At 30.6% G+C, this 15,142-nt stretch overlaps 2 protein-coding genes and 1 long non-coding RNA gene across 3 annotated transcripts; all 3 read left to right on the top strand.

Moving 5' to 3' along the window:
* The first annotated feature begins 6,713 nt into the window (after window positions 1-6,713).
* LOC114182313 (uncharacterized protein At3g27210-like) lies at window positions 6,714-10,116 on the top strand. The gene is made up of 3 exons (XM_028069163.2): window positions 6,714-7,081; window positions 8,927-9,007; window positions 9,588-10,116. Exons 1-3 carry the CDS (start codon window positions 6,907-6,909, stop codon window positions 10,001-10,003), a joined length of 672 nt encoding a protein of 223 aa, XP_027924964.1. The 5' UTR covers window positions 6,714-6,906; the 3' UTR covers window positions 10,004-10,116.
* Window positions 10,117-12,118: 2,002 nt separating this feature from the next.
* On the top strand, window positions 12,119-14,017 carry LOC146886815 (uncharacterized). The gene is made up of 9 exons (XM_085671888.1): window positions 12,119-12,259; window positions 12,343-12,415; window positions 12,690-12,765; window positions 12,859-12,986; window positions 13,067-13,166; window positions 13,245-13,371; window positions 13,440-13,597; window positions 13,701-13,821; window positions 13,910-14,017. Exons 1-9 carry the CDS (start codon window positions 12,119-12,121, stop codon window positions 14,015-14,017), a joined length of 1,032 nt encoding a protein of 343 aa, XP_085528014.1.
* LOC114180506 (uncharacterized) lies at window positions 13,932-14,884 on the top strand. Its single transcript, XR_014994339.1, has 4 exons — window positions 13,932-14,222; window positions 14,304-14,372; window positions 14,443-14,511; window positions 14,599-14,884. It is a non-coding gene; the product is annotated as an uncharacterized LOC114180506 (long non-coding RNA).
* The last annotated feature ends 258 nt before the right edge of the window (window positions 14,885-15,142 follow it).

The following is a 15,142-nucleotide window of genomic DNA, read 5'->3' as shown; positions in this document are numbered from 1 at the left end:
CTTAGTTCATGACATTGTTTGCTTAATTTGTGTATGAAAAATTGTTATGATCTTGTATGTTAATGACTATTTTTAAACCTTTATATTTGCAATAGTGCTTTTATTGTGCAAATAGTTTGTATGCTAAATTTAATTAACATTTATGTCTTGAAGTTTTTTTAGCATGGCGTCTTCCTCAACAAGATCCAGAAGCCGTAAGGGAAAAAATCAAGCAACAGACGAATTGAATGAATTGAAATTATTTTCATCTTGTATTATGTGTTTATCATTTTTATTTTAATTGATTCTTATGTGTGTTTAAATCAGATGGATTCCAAAATAATAGAGTTACTTAAGGAAGCAAATGCTCTTGATCGACAAATGCTTGCAACTACTAACCGCCAACTTGCAACTATTGAACGACGCAATGCACTACTTAATGACCAATACAACCTAATTCCTAGAACACCTTCAGCTCAATATAGAGGAGACCAAATTTCTGAGCTACTAAGAACCATGAACATTTCAGATGACAACTTATTAAGAGAGTGCTATGACTTTCTTTGTTCACATCCACTTCATACCCGACTTCTGATGGGGATGCCTGCAGAAAATCGTTGGAATAGGTTGCAAACTTATATGAGTAGAGAGGCTTGACTTTGATTGTATCACTCATCATATTGTATGTTGTCATGTGTGTACTTTTTTATATATTATGTTATGCTTGGAGTTGACTTTTTATTAATTTTATGGTTGGAAATGTTTTTTTTAATTAAAATATTAAATTTTCTAAATCAAATATAATTTAATATTATTTTTTTTCAATAAATAAATATTTAAAATATTTTTATTTATGATAATAATATATGAGAAACTAATTATAACTTATCTAAATATCATTTTATTATACCTTTTTAACACCAAGGACAATTAGGTCATTCTACATTTTCATCTATTAAATTTTATTTTATTTTAGTCACATCAGTCAAATCTTTTACAAATTTTCACAAAAATCACTCTCAAATGTACTCCAATATCACCCCCAAATCCATAAAAAAGAACAACATAAATATCACCTTCTAATCAACCCAAATCAATCCTCTCCCTCTCCCTCAAATCATCACCCACAAAAGAACACACCCTAAAGCTCTAAGACAACAACCACACTAAAGCTCTAAGACAAAAACCAACCTCCAACTTATAGGATACTCTATCTACACATAGAAATATCTCAAGAACAACTAGGACATATCGTTATGACATAAAACCTCACATGCAAGCGGGATAAGCCTTGCATGTAAGAAAAAGAAAAAGAAAACAAAGAAAAATAATTGAAACTTAACTTACACGAACAAAGAAACTAACTGGTCCAAATTGAAGAGTTTACTGTGATTATCACTCCTACAATCTCAAATCTTCAATCAGACAAACACAGGAGGAAAACCCTTAGAGAGAAGTCAAAGAACTCTAAAAAAGTAGTTATTAAAGAGATGATGCGTTTTAAAATAATAAAAGTCTTTTATAACAATTCAATTTATACTAAAACATTTTAATATTAAAATAATTGAGTCTCGTTATTCTTAAACCACTATCCCTTAATAATTGAGTCTCGTTATTCTTAAACATTTTAATATTAAATTGTCATAGAGCAACATAATTCCACCTGTTCCTTCCGTCACTGTGACACCACCGTCGAAATCAGTGGCAACCATATTGGCGACCACCATAAACACACAACCAAAATTGCCAGGAACAGTGTGCACCACCTGCAGAAAACCAAAACCAGCGAAATATAGGTGCGAAACCCTCGTGTGAAGAACACTACACATCGCGCCTGAGCCACTGTCACCTCCACCGTCACGAGAAGACGCAACCATCACTACGAATCATTTACCTGCAAATGAAACCAGAATCAGAAGCTGTAACACGAAGCGAGACTTGCAAAACCCAAACCAGAGGTTGTCTGTGTTGCGAAACCAGGCCGCCCCGATGAACCACCATGTTGCAAAGCAGACGTCGCCGGTCACCACGCTCACTGAAGCTGCTGCCATGAACGAAGAAGAGGGAGGTCGCGAACCGAAGCAGTGGCCGTAGAGGAGTTCGCAGAAGCAGATGCCGTCATCCTCGAGAGAGAGAGAGAGAGAAATTTGCGCAGAGAAAAAAGAGTTGGGAAGATGATGAATAGTGATTAGGGCTCGCGAATTGGGAATTTTAACAGACTTTATGGCCTCGGTTCAGTTAATAACCGAGGCCAAAAACCCATTTATTGCCTCGATCCTTAAAGACTCGAGGCCAAAAGCCTGATGTTGGTGGCATTTTTGAAAATTTGAAAGCTGATGTTGCCTTTATGGCCTCGGTACCGAGGCCAAAAGCCCATTTATTGCCTCGGTCCTTAAAGACCCAAGGCCAAAAGCCATTTTTGAAAATTTGAAAGCTGATGCTGCCTTATATGCTTCGGTTCAGTTGTAATTGGGGCCAAAAGTCCATTTACTGCACCGGTCGATAGAGACCCGAGATAATATAGTTGAACGAAATTGCAAAAATGTCATTGCCTCCTTATAGGCTTCGGTTCAGCTGCAACCGAGGCCTATAAGGCGAAGTAAAATGTCAAATCTACACTAGTGGAATCAATAATTATCTGACAATTTTTTCTATTATCACTTATTACTCCATCTTTCAATAATAAAGAATTTTCTTACCGTGAAGTATAGGCCTTAAATATGTGTTTAATTCTTCAATTTGACATGACTTTCTTCTTTAGTGTTTTAATTTCTTTTTTACAAAAATTAATCACAAAAAGGCAATATTGATATTTTGTGGTCCAATTGTTGATATTATTGCTTGAGTGACAAACATATGACATGCCAACAATTGTGAGTTGTGGATTAAATGTGCATTCCCTCATTTACTAAACCAATTTCTACATAATAAAGAGAAAAAAAATATTATTTTCCCATTTTCTCTTTTACCTAACCAAGTTCACTGTTGAGAAAAAACAAACCTATAATATATATTTGCGTTAACATTAGATTTAGCGAAGAATTTACAGAAATAAATGAAAAATAAAAAATAACATGGTAAATATTTCCAACACTATTTTTTTGTATTACCTTTTACATATTTTTATTACAAAAAGAAAAATCTATGCTAAAATTGAACGAGTGAAAATATATTTAAGGGTTAAATATATTTTTGGTCCCTTAACTTTTAGTGAATTAGAATTAGTCCATTTCGAAACTTTTATCCAATTTAATCATTCATCTTTTGAAATATGTGGATTTAGTCATTTTAATCAAATTTTATTAGGTTTAGTTGATGTTTCGTACGAATTTCAGGATTGTATTTAAGTTCTTTATACTGTTTGACATATTTTAACTTTAATGTTAAGTCAAATACTATTATGAAATGTCCTTGAAATATCAAATAAACTTAACAAAATTTGATTAAAAAGGATTAAATCCATGTATTTCGAAAGATGAAAGACTAAATTGGTCCAAAGTTTCGAAATTGACTAATTCTAAAATTCAATAAAAGTTAAGAGACAAAGAACATATTTAACCCTATATTTAAACTTAACATCTCTTCGGAAGAAAACCAACTTCGCATGAATTATTTCCTCGGAGGATGTACTTGATGTTTGTCTACTGTTGCATAATTACATATACCCTTTTAAATATATACTCTTCTTTATCTGCTAAGATTTAGTACAACTTATCCACAAATGAATACGTTGTTTACACCAATATAACTTATCATTCCACAATTGTGAATGAATTCAATAAATAATAGTATAAAAAAAATGTATTAATTAACAAGTGTCTTAGTATATAAATATTCCTCTTCTATCATATTTTTATCATTCTAAAGTGATTTGCCCCCTAGAATATCGACCATGAAAACTGGACGAATTTCCAAGTGTTAAATGGAGACAGAAGATCTGAAATTAAGTCAAAAAAATTCCAATTAGAGCGTTAATTAATCTCTAATCCTTCAAAGTTCACATAAAACAAAATTACGCGTAACTCACATGGAGAATATGTTATGCTGGCATTACATATATATAAATTGTGATTCAACCGAAATGATGAACTTTCTATAGAAGAGAGAGAATGGGAAATTTTTATGATTAGTTATGGACACTAATTCTGCATGATCAACGCGTGTGAAAAAATAATGTAACAAAGACTCGTTTTTAACGCTGAAATTGTGGGTCATTTGGTCAACGTGATGCTATGGCTGCCCCCAAAGAAAGGTTAAGCAACAACTATTGAATCTAACCTATAGCTGCCTCTATTTGACACATTTGCTTTTTAATAACTCTTTCCAATAAAATTATATTTAAATATGAAATATTTACCAACTACTATTTATTAGGAAAATTTGATTCATTATTATTTGTATAGAATCTCTTCTTATAATTAGTTGTGTGAAGTATGCTAATATTGGCCTAATTAATTACTACTACACATGAATGAATTAAGTTGAACTTTGCTATATAAATGTCTATAATTAAATAAACGATCATTACACATCAACCCCGTTCTTTTAATAACCATTTATCTGATTTTCCTTTTTTTACCTTTTTATTCTTTTTAAACCAAAACTTATATAAGTAGAAAGATTGTGACTCTCTAAAAATTTGTTTCCTATCCCTATTATTAATTAACATGATCCTTCCATAAAAAATAAATATAAAAGTAAATATCTCCACTAATCTCTCCTATAAAAACAACCATGCAGCAATCTAATAAAATAAATTTGAGTTGAGAAAGTGATTAAACTGAATAAAAGTCAAATAGTAATACAATCTTTTACAAATTAATTCATATAATTGAATAAAAAAACTTAATTCAAATTATAGCGGATGCAATTTAAAGTTTCAAGTAAACTTTTAACACACATGTTAAAGTGAAATTCAAAGTCTAAGTTTCAAAACACAAAAGTACATGTTTGGTCATTTGATATATATATATATATATATATATATATATATATATATATATATATATATATATATATATATATATATATATATATATATATATATATATATATATATATATATATATATATATATATATATATATATATATATATATATATATATATATATATATATATATATATATATATATATATATATATATATATATATATATATATATATATATATATATATATATATATATATCGAGTAATACATTTGTGTGTTATGAAATTGTATGTACATATCATTCTTCACAAAATTATGTGGACCATGTTAGGAATCAAAATGTGAATTTAAATCGCACATTGGCTAGAAATGAGAAAGTAGAACACTATATAAGAATAAAAACTCATAAATCAATTGCCTTAATGTTTTGGGTTGAGAGTGATGTCAATTCCTTATGTAGTTGTGCTTAAGTCTCATTGATGTTATATCTTCTCAGTAATACCCCTCTATAGTCCCAACAAACCACATGGATTTAGAGATAATGTGTATATGTCCATTTTAGTTCTAAACCTTGATATATTTTTTTTGTGTTATCACATGCATGAGATTTTTTTTTTCACTCTTTCATTTGTTGTTTGTATTTTATTTCTTCGAGTGGAATGTTTTAATAGGTGAATATGATTTTGATGAAAAAAGAAGTTGTAACTAACCAAGTTAAGACTTCCTTTATTCTTTTTCTTTGAAATGCTCTAATTAGATTTGACATCAAGAAAAAGAGATTATTTACTTATTTTAATTTTGTTTTGAATAATTTTATTTTAGATTTTTTTTTATGATTTATATTATTAAGAACTTGTAAAGGCCTTTTTAGTACCAAAAAATATTTTACTTACAAATCCCGTTTCTTTATTTATGTGAGTTTTATTTAGACAAGTCTTACATGTCAATTATTTTATCCTCTATATTTCCACATTTCATTATATATTAATAAAAATATTCTATATAGAAGAATGTCACATTTAGTAAGATCAAAGCATACTCATTCATTCAACTAGTGTTTTTTCTTGTCATGTTTGTGTTTACTTTGAATTAGATGTTGAGTGTTTTGGGGTTTTTGTGTTATACATGTTTGTTAGATTTATTATATATTCATGAGTTTGTGTATCTAAACTTTTGAATTGTTGTTGTGAATTGTTGTTTAGTAATAAAGTCAAATGGCTTCATCAGACATACTCGTCTCGTTAGTTAATTTCCTTTAATTGTTTTTTGGTGTCTAGTGCAATGCATCACACACACATGAATAATTGAAATAATATATGAAAAATAGTATATTTCTTTTTATTTTGATAAAGTAAAGTATAAGTTGAATGTGTATAGTAAAAAGATTACTTGTAGTAAAATAATTTATTTTATATTTAATTTTCATAAACATATTTCTATAAATGTAATAACATTTCTTTCAATTTTACAATTTGTACTGTTTTTGTCATCATAAGAAAATATACCAGATGCATTTCTACAGTTACTCTTAATTTTGTTTTTGTTGTCTTGACGGTTTCTCCTATTCATAACTCTTGATGGTGGAAAAAATATTAAAACTATTTAGTAAAAGGAAAAGTAACTGCTAATCTTTATAAGATAAAAACCTAAAAAATTGTTCACTCTGAGAAGATGAAATCAATTGTTCATTTTCCCATGGGACCCATCCCTCAAAATCCACATCCATTGCCATAACACTCTTGATAGCATCACATAACACAACAAAATGTTGTTCACATAACTTCACTTTCAAGGCCAATCCTCTTTAACTTCCATTTTTCTCACTGCACACAACTTTTCCCTACCCTTTAAGTATAACACCAAAAACCCACGCATTTCCACACCCTTTGCACATACTTCTTCTCTTTCTATCTTTCAAGCAAGTGCAGAGCATTAACTCTGGTTTCGTGTCACCTAGGGACCGTGATGATCATAAAGTTTTCGTCTTTTCAGTGATGGGTTCGTGTTCTTCGCTCCCCAGAAAGGCTAACGCAGACATGAACCTCAAACTCTCGTTGGGTTCCAAATCTGAGAAGCTTGTGATTCCTCCATCACCCATTAAGGGACAGCCCCAAAATGGGGATTTTAAGTGGTCAACTGCTCGGTCAACGACCACCTTCACGGACTATGGTAAGCTCCTTTTTTTTTTTGTTTCTTCTGAATGTGTTTATAGGTTGTTTTTCTCTGTTTTGTGTCCAAAATTTTAAATCCGTTATTCTTGATGTTTGGGGGGATTGCCCGTAAAGGTGACACCATTGTGGCTACAGTGATTGTAAAAACCTTGATGTTGTGGTCAAAATTGCAGATGAAGACTATTCTCAACTTTCTCGTGACCTCTCTTACTATTAATATGTGAATGTTCCTGGGTATTTCGTTGAATGTGTGATCCTACGATTATTAATCTCTTGGTATATGTTTGAAAAAAAAAGTTTTTTTTTTCTCCTTTTACATTTCTTTTGACAAAGTTATCTGATCTTTTTTAGTGTTGTTGATGCTTGCTTTTATTGAAGCAGGGTTCTCTTTCATTCTTCTGCCCTTTCGTTTCTGGTGATCTGTTTTGCATCTTTGTTTGTGATTTTTGGTCCAATTGATTTATAAATTTAATTTAATTTCTGTTGTTGTACTTAGCTATGATTTGGTTATGATACCCAAGGGGAAAATTATTGGATCCTCTTTAGTCGGTTGCATCCTCCAATTGGAGGAAGACACGTGTTATAAATGGCCCCATCCATCTTTGTCGATTGTAATTATGCTGTGATGTCTCTCACTGGTTTCATGATTTGTATTGTATATATATGAATATGACTGGAGATTTCCAATTAAAAAAGTTTGAAGTTTTTTTTTTTTTTTTTTCATGTTCCAGAAATAGTGTATATTCAATGTGTATACATTATTGTTTATATGTTATGATAAATATAGAAAATTTCTGATTTATTTGATGAGCCGTTCTTACACCTTAATGTAATTGGGATAAATCATCATTGTTTTCTTGTTTGTTTTGATTGAGACATCCTTGGATAGTATTCTTTCTTCTCCTTCAATGTCTATACTGCATGAGAAATGTGACCAATATTTTTGGTGTACATGAATTTTCTGTTAGTTTACCGATTGAACATGATTTCTCTTTTTGCTAAACAATACTTTATCTTGCCAGATTCAATCTGGGGTTAGGATTAGGCTTACATTACAAAACATTATTTGCAAACAAGAATTATTGTGTATTTGTAAACAGGTTTTGGAATTTCATGCACCATGCTTATTTCAGGAACACTGCTGGTTGAATTTAACACATGCTTTTGTTGCTACTTGTTGATTTAATTTCATACATAGATACTTTTAGTTGTACGGGTTATTGTTTTGTGGTTGATGCTTATTACAAGTGACAGTGGTCACTGTCTTTGAATCTTTCAGACTTTTGGTAACAGCAACTATTTTTCTTACGGTGGAAAGAGATGAACACTAAAGTATTGGGTGTCCAAGAATTGTTTATCTGTCTTTTCTGATAAACTATACACTCTTCTGCTTTCTGTTGATCTGGATCTATGTTCCTGATTGTTGCTGACATGTTTTCTCATAAACGATTCTTGGTAACCAAGTTTGCTCGATCATACAATGTTAGCTTCTCTGTGTATTGTGACTGAAGTCCTAGATTATGTGATAAATTTGGATTCTCTGTTAGGTTTTTCTGTATTGTTCCCATGCCGTGACTTTAAAATATCTTGATGGACACTGATTCTGATATTTTAAAATATATTAGAAAGAAATTTAATATACCAACATCAGTGTATTTTTAGGACTACACAAAAAATCCAGTAGAGAATCTGGACTCATTACTTTATCCTTATGAATTATAAATCAATGAGGTGTTTGGGGGAATATGAGTTTGTTTCTTGGTGTTATTTCATTTGTTGAAATACTTTCTCATAGGTTTCATATCCATGTTTGCCATTCACAAGCCATTATTTTCCTGAATAGGCAGCAAAGAGGAAGCATATTTTGATTCCAAGCCCTGGTTAGACTCAGACTGTGAAGATGATTTCTATAGTGTCAATGGTGGTAAGGATTCCCTGCAACTCTCTTTCCTTTGGTGCTCTTTTCTGGCTGAATTAGTTTACTTGGTCATTTTGTTATGTGTAATTATGATATCAATGATGAGTAGAGAAAAATAATAGTGTATACACTTGTGAAAACAATTTCATATCTAACTGTTATATATTAGGTGTTTAATAACTCCTATAAAAGTCATACATGGTTGATAAAAGTGCATCAAAATTAATGTCATCATATTATATGCTGGTGAACATCACACTGTCATGATTTATAACATGACATTTAGTTTGTCATGGACATTGTATTATATCATAATCAGCCTTTTTGTAATGCAAGTTGATGAATGAAGAACTCATTGGTCATTATTAGAGATTCCACGTCATTTAGAGATAAGGACAATTTATAATATATAAGTCGATGCAAACCTCACTTTACAAATTTAGTTAGGTTTAAAATTCATTTCTTCATGGACAAGACAAATTTTGGATATGTTGTTTTACCATTTTCTTTGCAGTTTCTCTTTCACTTGATTTTCATTACTCTTTCCAACCACCTTCAGCTCTATTGTCTACTTCATTTTATGCAGACTTCACACCATCTAGAGGGACCACACCAGTTCACCACACTTTTGGGACCCCTTCTAGGAGTAGAATTCATGGTTCAATTTCTGTTGTTGAACCATCCCCAGAGAAGAAAAAGAAACTCTTGGAACTTTTTCGTGAAAGTGTGAAAGATGAGCAAGTTGATGATGGCCATGGACACAAAGCAATGAAACCAACCACACAACATGTCATGGCTAAATCTGCAAATTGCACTCCTTTTATCTCAGGGGCTAACTCTACTTGTAGTAGTGAAAGAATCATGAGTGAGGATCGTGCTTCCATTAGAGAGAAATCAGTTAAGTCTTTACAGTGGTGCATTCCGAGCTTGTCCTCATGCAGAAGCTTTAGGGAGAGAAGTAGGAAGACAAGTCCTGCAATCGAAGTAAATGGAAAACATTGAGTATGCTTGCAATCTGATGAACCAAACTGTCTTATGTGTTTAATTTATACTCACTATGCTAATGTAAAACAATTGTACACCAATGTTCAATAAAATTTTGTCATCTTATCTCCTCTTTTTGTTCATTAATAAATGATAATATGATAATATTTTACTTGATGTTTGTGTAAAACTGGTTTATGATGAAAGTGCATAGAAGTTGAACTCTTCTTTGATATCCCAGAAGTTAAAGTGGTTGGAATAAATTTTGATGTTCATCAATGTAAACACAAACAGAACATTTGCTGTAAATCGAGTTTTCTCTTCCCTGCAAGCAGTCCCACATCGAAGAGAACTGCTTCTTTGTGATTAGTTTTTTTCAATTTGGCAGTGTTGCTATATTAAGTTAATAATACTTTTAGTTGGGTTGTTGTGTTGTCTATAGGTGGTGTGGTGTGTAGGTCTGCCAAATAATACAGTTGTTTGGTTTCGTTGACCAGACTATTAATAATTTAAATGAATAATACAAAAAAATATTATTGGAGATAATATATATATATATATATATATATATATATATATATATATATATATATATATATATATATATATATATACTATAAAAGTATGATATTTATAAAGGTTACTTTTAACGTTTAAAGACTGCTATGAATAATATTTTTACGAATTAAAATAGCCGTTAGAATTACATCACAAATATATAAAATGCGGGTATTTTTTCTTAAAGAAAACATTTTTTACTAACAATTGAAGAACGTTAGAGTTTACACATCTTTTTTATTATATTTTGATAACTAAAAATTTCGCAAAGTTATCATTTTATATTTATTGAGAAGTTTAAAACAGTAAAAATTGTTTATAATAATTTTTAAAAAATTTTAAAATTCCAAAAAAATACTTTTTAGTTATTTTTTCAATAATTTGATAAACAAAAATAAAATTATCTAGTAATTTATTTAAATTATTTTAGAAAACAATGATAATAACATTAATAATTTTATCATATTAAACTAATTGATAGTCTAATCTACTATATATCTAAAAAATTCTTAGTATAGGTAAATTACTGAATTGGACATCTTAACTTACTGACACGTGTCTCAAATAGAGGGTATTTTCGTCTTCTGGGTTATTTTTTTTTTTCGCTGAAAGCATTAATTGTTGATTGATGGTTGCTGACATACGAAAGCTTCTTCTTCAAGGCATTGCATTTGGCGGAGGCATTTCAATTTTTCTTCTTCCATGTTAGCTTTGTTCAAAAACATATTGCGTTTCTTTTTTGTTCTTCTTCGACACTTCATTGCATCTTCTTTCTTCTTCTCCATAGCCACGTAAGTTTAATTTGTTTTTTTGGTTGTTTATTTTTGTTGGTTGATGGTTGTTTCTTCTTCTTCTTCTTCTTCTTTTGCTTTCTTCTGCTTTCTTCTTCTTCTGCTGTTTATTTTTTATTGCTTTGTGATTATTGTTGTTGAAGGTTTGTAGAAGCTGTTTTGTTCTTCATACCAATGTAAGTTTTAATTTTTTTTTTGGCTGTTTTTTTTTGTTGGTTGATGGTTGTTTCTTCTTCTTCTTCTTCTTATGCTTTCTTTTGCTTTCTTCTTCTTCTTCTTCTTCTGCTGTTTATTTTTTATTTTTTATTTATTTTTGTTGTTGAAGGTTTGCAGAAGCCATTTACATCTTCATACCAACGTAAGCTTCCTTCTTCCTTTTTATTTTTTATTTTTTTGTTCTTACGTTAGCTTTGTTCAAACAGATTTTTGCTTTCTTTTTTCTTCTTCTTCGAGTTCATTGCATGTTCTTTGTTCTTCTTCATCTTTCTTCTTCTTCGTACCAACAATTGTTTAAGTTTAAAATTTTTTTGTTTGTGTTTTTTATTTTTTTGTGATTTTTGTTTTTGAAGGTTTGCAGAAGTCGTTTTCGTTGTAGTTATTTTTTTATCGTTTTTTTATAATTTTTTTGTTGTTGTTGTTGTTCTTTTTTTTGTTCTTCTTCTTACTCGGTGCACAAATTTTATTTGAAGCCGTTCTTCTTTTTTGTTCATCTGTTTTGTTATTTTGAAGTTGTATAGTTTTTTTTCCTGTAAAGTAGTTGACCTATTTTATTTTTATGTATTAGATGGCAAGGAAATTTGATATGATCAAGGATATTGATGGAAAAAGAGAGACTTTGAAACTTGTTGTCCGAATTGTGGATCTGTGGTTTGTTGAGTCATGGGATTCCAAACGAAATATGAAGATGATTCTAACAGATCAAAAGGTAATGTATGATTGTATTGTCATTGTATCAGTGTATTGTCTATGTGTATATATTTGATGTTTATGGATGATTTTGCTGGTCAGGGTGATGTTATCCCTGCTATGATTAAGAAGGAAGACATTGCTACGTGGGAAGACAAGCTAAAGGAGGGAGAAAGTTATATAATGCATAACTTCAAAATTCTTAACAACAGAGCTCAATATAGAGTTTGCGACCACCCCTTTAAGCTATTATTTATTGGAGCAACGTCTGTATGACGACAACCAATTGACAGTATTCCTGCAAAAGTTTGGAAGTTCAAGAGCATAAAGGATATCATTGATGGAAACTATTCTGCAGATTTGTTGGTTGGTAAGTTTTTTGTCCTTGATTCATATCTATTTGCTATTTTTTTGTTGTGTTTACTTACTGTTTTGTTTTTCCATTTTAGATGTCATTGGTGTGGTGGATAATGTGGAGGAGAAACCAAGTTCCAAAAATGTTGTGTTTGACCTAAAGGACTTGAGGTACAATTGATTGTAATGTTATTATTTGTCACAGATTAAGTTTATTATTTCATTTTAATGCTATTTTGAATTTGTTTTTTTTCTATATTGCAGTGGTGCGTCAATCTGTTGCACTCTTTGGGATTCATATTGTATGCGGTTGGTTAGTTATTGGAGGGAAAGTCATGAAACACCTTATCCGGCTATTATTCTTACTCAGGCAAAGATAAAGGCTGCCTCAGGTTTCATTGTATTTCGAAATGTTTGTTATATTTATTAGTCTACGTTATTTGGAAATTTATTTCAATTATTTTGTATATAGGTCCATGGCCGGTGTCATTGTCTAATTGTTGGAATGGATCGAAGTTGATTATGGGAGATGATATATCTGAACTGATTGAATTTAGGAAGGAATTTTCAAAGTAATAGTTTTATATTACGACTATGTTATTCTATAACTCTTTGTATTTGATAAGTACTAACTAATGTTTATTGTGTAGAACTACTGCTCATGAAATTTTTGAGGAGGGAAGCCAATATAGTGGATCTTCCCAGATTAGTCATGTTGATAGGTTTATGTATAAAACTGTTGTTAAGAGTGTTTTAGAGATCCTGACTGTGATAGAGGTAGTTTTGATTTTGTATACTTTTATAATTGATTTTTGTTATTATTAACCCTTCTTTTATTTTTGTAGGAGATTTCATGTGTTACTATTGCACATACACTTAAATTTAACTTAGGAAATGATGGATGGAGTTACTTGGTTTGTAACTTATGCGCAAAAAGAACATATGAAGTTGGTTCTTTTAAGTGTTTGAATTGTGATGGTTATAATGAGTATCCAAAAATGAGGTTAGTAATAGCTGTGTAGTCAAATTATCTTACTAATTAGTAATGAATGCTTAGTAGATTACGTATGTTATAATCTTATTTATGATTCAATATATGTTTTCAGGTACAAGCTTGAAATTCAAGTGACCGATGGAAAAAAGGTTGTTAACTTCATGCATTGGGACCAAGACTGCATCAATTTAATTGGTCTTTCTACTGGTGATTTGCGAAAGAAAATGATCAAGGTTGTACATGTTTACTTTTCCATTAGTAATATAATAGTGGCATAATAATACTCATTTCATTTCATCTTTGTTTTTCAAAATATATTAGGATGGTGAGGAGGATCCTAAATGTTTTCCAGAGGATCTAGACGTTCTTTTGGGTTGTCTTTGGCTTTCAAGGTCAAGCCACAAGGAAATAACCGACCTGCTTCAGTAATGAGAGTTTCAACTGATCATGAAATTATAGGTCACATTAGTAGTCTTCTTGGACAAACTCAGGTCGTAATTTTAATTGTTGTGTATTGATTATGTCATGTATTTTGAGATGGAACTAAACAAATCAAATTTTGTAGGTAATGGAAATTGTTGAAGCTAAGGAAAATTGTTCTGATGAATTAGAGCTTCATAAGGACAAGTCCATAGTGAGTACTTATTAAATTGGTTGATTTTATTAATACCCATTTTGATGTATTGTATGTTTTAATGTATATTGAGTAATGCAGGCAATTGAGGTTGGGAAACGTATGAGTGCCAGTGAGTCTGATGTCCATACTCATACTGGGAGTTCTTTAGTAAGTATTTTAAAGTCGGTCTGCTTTGTGGTGTGATCAAAATTTATAATTTTGAATGTTAAATTTTCAGGCAATGGAACTTGCTGAATGTGGTGATAATGCAGCATGCGACTTATCTGCTGATACTGATAGTTCATTAGTAAGTATATAAGTAGATACATTTAGTGTCTTAATTTTACTGGACAGTTTAAAGATGTAATTTGACTAAACATATGATTCATTGCAGATGTGCCTTTCTAGGACAGCTGATCTTGATCCGGATTATGTGTCACGCCCAGAAAAGATCTTTGTACTACCAGTAACAATGAAGACATAGAGTATATTCCAGAAAATTTCATGGATTTTGATCTTTTGGAGGACCTGCCATTAGCCCAATTGTCAGCTACAAAGACAATGAAGACTATTAAGAAGGAGAAATGATATTTAATTTATGAAAGCTATGGAAATTATTGTAGTAAATGTTGCTTAAGACTTTATGTTAGTTTCGTTAGAAATGTTTTGGCTCCTTCAAAGGCTACATTCGTTGATCCTGTTTTGATAAATTGTATTGGAGAACCTTCTTTAGTATTTTAAATAGTTTTGGTTGTGATTACGTAGAAGAAAGTTTGTACACTTTATGTATGTTGTGACCTTTAAATGTTTAATTCATTGATATATTTAGGGATCGTATTTAGCAATTCATAAATCATAACATGTATATTAATACTAAGCACTAAGCTCTATTATAAAAAAAATTGTAACCGTCGATACGTTTATGTATTTATAATCAG

This window comes from Vigna unguiculata, chromosome 4 (assembly GCF_037176805.1).
Source record: "Vigna unguiculata cultivar grain cowpea cultivar isolate G323 ecotype 2 chromosome 4, ASM3717680v1, whole genome shotgun sequence".
Taxonomy (NCBI): Eukaryota; Viridiplantae; Streptophyta; class Magnoliopsida; order Fabales; family Fabaceae; genus Vigna; species Vigna unguiculata.
This window is presented reverse-complemented; position numbering and strand designations above follow the sequence as displayed.

What these genes read in the sequence shown, in the direction of transcription:
- LOC114182313 (XM_028069163.2), top strand. Translation starts at nt 6,907, where the DNA reads ATGGGTTCGTGTTCTTCGCTCCCCAGAAAGGCTAACGCAGACATGAAC. An exon ending in GACCACCTTCACGGACTATG is followed by an intron (nt 7,082 to 8,926) that starts GTAAGCTCCTTT and finishes TTTCCTGAATAG; the next exon opens with GCAGCAAAGAGGAAGCATAT. An exon ending in TTTCTATAGTGTCAATGGTG is followed by an intron (nt 9,008 to 9,587) that starts GTAAGGATTCCC and finishes CATTTTATGCAG; the next exon opens with ACTTCACACCATCTAGAGGG.
- LOC146886815 (XM_085671888.1), top strand. Translation starts at nt 12,119, where the DNA reads ATGGCAAGGAAATTTGATATGATCAAGGATATTGATGGAAAAAGAGAG. An exon ending in AAAGATAAAGGCTGCCTCAG is followed by an intron (nt 12,987 to 13,066) that starts GTTTCATTGTAT and finishes TTTTGTATATAG; the next exon opens with GTCCATGGCCGGTGTCATTG. An exon ending in TGCGAAAGAAAATGATCAAG is followed by an intron (nt 13,822 to 13,909) that starts GTTGTACATGTT and finishes AAAATATATTAG; the next exon opens with GATGGTGAGGAGGATCCTAA.